The sequence below is a fragment of the Octodon degus genome, unplaced genomic scaffold, assembly GCF_000260255.1.
Source record: "Octodon degus isolate 3935 unplaced genomic scaffold, OctDeg1.0 scaffold00004, whole genome shotgun sequence".
In the NCBI taxonomy this organism is placed as follows: domain Eukaryota; kingdom Metazoa; phylum Chordata; class Mammalia; order Rodentia; family Octodontidae; genus Octodon; species Octodon degus.
This window is the reverse complement of record NW_004524580.1, coordinates 21,991,421-21,995,379: the sequence shown is the minus strand read 5'-3', so window position 1 is coordinate 21,995,379 and position 3,959 is coordinate 21,991,421. Positions and strand designations below refer to the sequence as shown.

Sequence of the window (3,959 nt, the reverse complement as noted above, 5' to 3'; positions counted from 1 at the left end):
TATGCATCTTTTATTAATCACATGTATACTATTTTTTTTGGTGGAACCAGGGATTGAACTCAGGCCCTTGCGCTTGCCAGGGAAGCGCTTATTCCACTGAGCCATCTCCCCAGCCCCTTACACATGTATACTATTAATGATGTTTGGCTGATGATATAAAAATACCTAACCATATCAGACACATGAGTGGTAGATTTTAATATCTCAAAGAGAAAATAAGATGAAGTGCTTTTTAATAAAGAAATACACAGTTCAGTATGTGAAAAGACATTTTATTATTTGACTATTACCATATAAGCATTAGTGTATTTCTTCCAGTGGCAAACTAAGCACAGGATAACATTTCTCTTCGATTCTCCCATGAATCTCAATATCATCTGTCTTTTGGAGGATTCAGTTTCATACGACGTCTGTGATACCTTGAAAACAAAATAATCAAAACATGATTATTTTAACTAATTAACTCCTGCTAAAAATCTTAAATTGTGGGGAGCCGCTGAAGCTGGAAGGTAATTATGCATGCAGGACAAAGCCAGCCCGAGAAGAGGGGTGCTCCGCCAAGCACACCAACAAGCTGCTGCAGCGTGCTAACTGCTAGGTGGAGAGGCTGAAACTGACACCTCCTTCTCCACAGTTCGTGGCCAGTTCTCCTCCTGGGAGAGAGAGGACCTCCACCTGACGCAGCCGCTGTCCTTGGCTATCTTGACCTCACTCCCATTGCAGTTCCAATCAGGATACATGAAGAGTCCAATGAGTCCCTACATTAAATATTTGTATTTTGCTGTTCTTAGTAGAACTGCTTGAAAAATCATTAAAATGTATAATTATACTATTGAACTATTTCACATTTTTCTTAATATCAGCCACCTTCCCCCTTTATGGAAATTTTTGGGTTTTTGCCAGTAGTGGGGACTGAAGTCAGCACCTTCACACTCAGCTACAACCAGCACTTTTTTGTTTTGGAGACAGGGTCTCATCAAATTGTTAAATGGCCTAAGATAGTGTTGAACTGTGACTCTCCTGCCTCAGCTTCCCACAGTGCTGGAATTACAGGCGTGTGCCACCTCGCTCTGCCAACACTGTTTTCTATTAATTAAGCACTTTGGAAAATCAGCTCTTGGGGATAATTTCAAAATAAGCTGGGTTGCTGATTTTGAATTAAAAATTAATACTTATAGCTGTGTGTGGTGGCCCACAGCTGTGAGCTCAGCACTCTGGGACTCTGAGACACTAGGGTCACAAATTTAAGCCCAGCCCGGTCAATGTAGCAAGACCTTGTCTCAAAATAAAAATAAAAAGAGGTAGAGATGTACCTTAGTGCAAAAATAAAATTAAAAAAATAACAGAACTGAACCCAAAAGTTTTTTCTTTGAAAAGATTAACAAATTAACAATTATCAGGAAGAAGAGATGTACTATCACATTTACAAAAATATTAAAAAGACAGTAAAGAAATACCATAAACAACTGACTGCATGCAAACAAACTCAGTAATTTAGGTGAACAGGCAAATTCTTTGAAAGACACATGAAGAAATAAATGGAATAGCATTATTTGTCAACTAAAGTAATTGAATGCATAATTTCAAGTTTTCTGACAAAGAAAATTCGAGACTCAAATGAAAACTAGCGGGGAAGGAATACCCGCAGCCGACCGACCGTATGACGCAAGCATTACCCAGAAACAGAAACAGACAAGGCCACTAGCCACAGCAAACAAAGATATGAAAACTCTACACAGATTTCAGCAAATTGCATAAGATACTAAAGGAATACTACTACATCATGACCAGGAATGCAGGGCTGAATGAACATGGAGACGTCACCTAATAAAATTTACCACCATAAAAGAGTAAGCAAGTAAGCCACAGTGTTAGGTTATCTAGGAATATTGTGGGCATGTGGGCAGGCAGGGCCACCAAGCGTCAGTGCAGAGAGCTGTTCCTGGAGATGCATTCACCGAAGCCTCAGGACAGAGAAAGGACGACACCCGCCTATGTCCCCGAGGATGAAGAGCAGGCCGCATCCACCCTGGGCAGGCACCAAAGCCTCCCTGTCCCCTCCCTTCCAGGAAGGTCCCTACTCCTTCTATGCACAACTGCTCCATGATTTGCTTCCCTATGTGATCCCCATTTATCAAACTGAGACCACACTTGTAAACTCACTGGTTAACGACAGCTATTTTTGCTCCTTTTTTGGTACCGGGATCAAAACTGAAGACCTGCACCTGCCAGGCAGGCACTTTTGCCGCTGAGCTATCACCCCATCCCTTGACAATAGGGGTTCATCTCTCCTCATACCTACCTTGTGATTTTCCACTGAACCAATGTTACCTAAATGACTGTACCTGTAATCTTATTAACTACCTTACTCCCGCCTTACCTCAAGGTTTTACTCTATAAAATTCCCTTGAGAAGTGGGGTCCCCAAGCTACGTACTCAGGATTACTCCTGTCCCTCTTAGAAAAAAGTTTTCTTGGGCTGGCCAGATAGCTCTGCAGACTAAAGCGCCTGTTTAAGCAGATGCAGCGACGGGCTCGATCCCCGGCCTACCGTGCTGGCCTGCCCCTGGGGCATTCTGAGACAGGAACAGAGACAAGGTGCGGTGGCATGCGCCTGTAATTCCAGTGCTGGAGAGGCTGAAAACAGGAGGATCGTTAGGAGTCTGATCTATGTAGTAAGACCCTGTAGACCCTATACTAAATACATAAAAAGAAAAGAAAAGAAAAACTTTTCTTTCTCTTAATAAATACTTTCTACTCTTAACTTCCATTGTTCGAGAATTCATTCTTCAATTTTAGAGAACAAGAACTTGGCATCTGAGACGTCCAGCAGGCTGGGAGTTACATTTCCCTTATGCTATTCGGATTATTTGAAGGTCTTGTTATCAATAAGATCATTTTACAGAGTGCAGGAAAAAAGGCACCCCCAAAAATTTACCCATTCATGATTTAGGAAAAAAAATAAGAAAAAGACAATAGGGACTTCCTGAACCTGAAATAGATATCTATATAAAGTTCCGTATACAGTAAATATCATACTTTGTGTTAAAGACTCACTAAGACTAGGAAAAAGGCAGTAACGTTTGCTCTCGACACTGTGGTCAACACTGTCCTTCAGGTCCTGAGCAATAAGGCAAGAAAGAGAAACAGCATTATAGATAGCTCAGCAGATTAAAGTGCCTGCTTATGCAGATGCAGAGACAGGGGTTCAATCCCCGAGTGCTATGCTAGCCCTGCCCCTGGGACACGCTGATACATCGACTGAGACTGGGCGCTGTGGTGCGCCTGTAATCTCAGCACTTGAGAGGCTGAAAACAGGAGGTTCACTACAGGTCCAATATATGTCCAGAGACCCCAGAGACCCTGTACTGATTAAAAAAAAAAAAAAAAAAGACAAACAGCAGCAGGCCCTGGTGGCACAAGCCCGTCACCTCAGTGCTTTGGGAAGGCGAGGCAAGAGGATTGCAACTGCAAGCCCTGAAGGGCCAACTCTATGTCTTACTGAGACCCTGTCTAAAGAAACAAAAAAAACTGGAGCTGGAGCTCAGTACAAAGCTCCTGAGTTCAATCCCAAGTGCCAGAAAACCAGCCAACAAACCAAAACAACTCAATGAGAAAACACAGCACGCCATCATCATGATATACTGAAATTCATCTACAGGTGGAGTATAGGCCTCTTTCAAAACTCACAGCAGGCTTTTTATAGAAATTTTAAAAACTAAAATTTATATGGAAATGTAGGAAACATAGGATGTCTAAGAAGACTTCAAAAAAGCTCACAAAGGTAGAGGGCTTACTCTACCTGGCTTCAAGACAGATATATGCATTAAAGGAGCAAAACAGAGCCCAAGACCAATACTGACTTTCAAAAAAGGTGCTAGCTCAGTTCAGTGGGGAAGATATAATGTTCTCAACCAATGTTCTATTTATTTATTTATTTATTTATTTATTTATTTATTT

General features: G+C 41.6%; 1 protein-coding gene across 1 annotated transcript in view; it reads right to left on the bottom strand.

The window, feature by feature from the left end:
* Positions 1 to 305: 305 nt before the first annotated feature.
* Positions 306 to 3,959, bottom strand: part of Mrpl42 (mitochondrial ribosomal protein L42) — a 54,556-nt gene continuing 50,902 nt past the window's right edge. Inside the window, exon 6 of the mRNA XM_023718013.1 lies at positions 306 to 419. Within this exon, the coding sequence (XP_023573781.1) occupies positions 374 to 419 (46 nt within the window). The 3' untranslated portion in view covers positions 306 to 373. The remainder of the gene's footprint in view (positions 420 to 3,959) is intronic.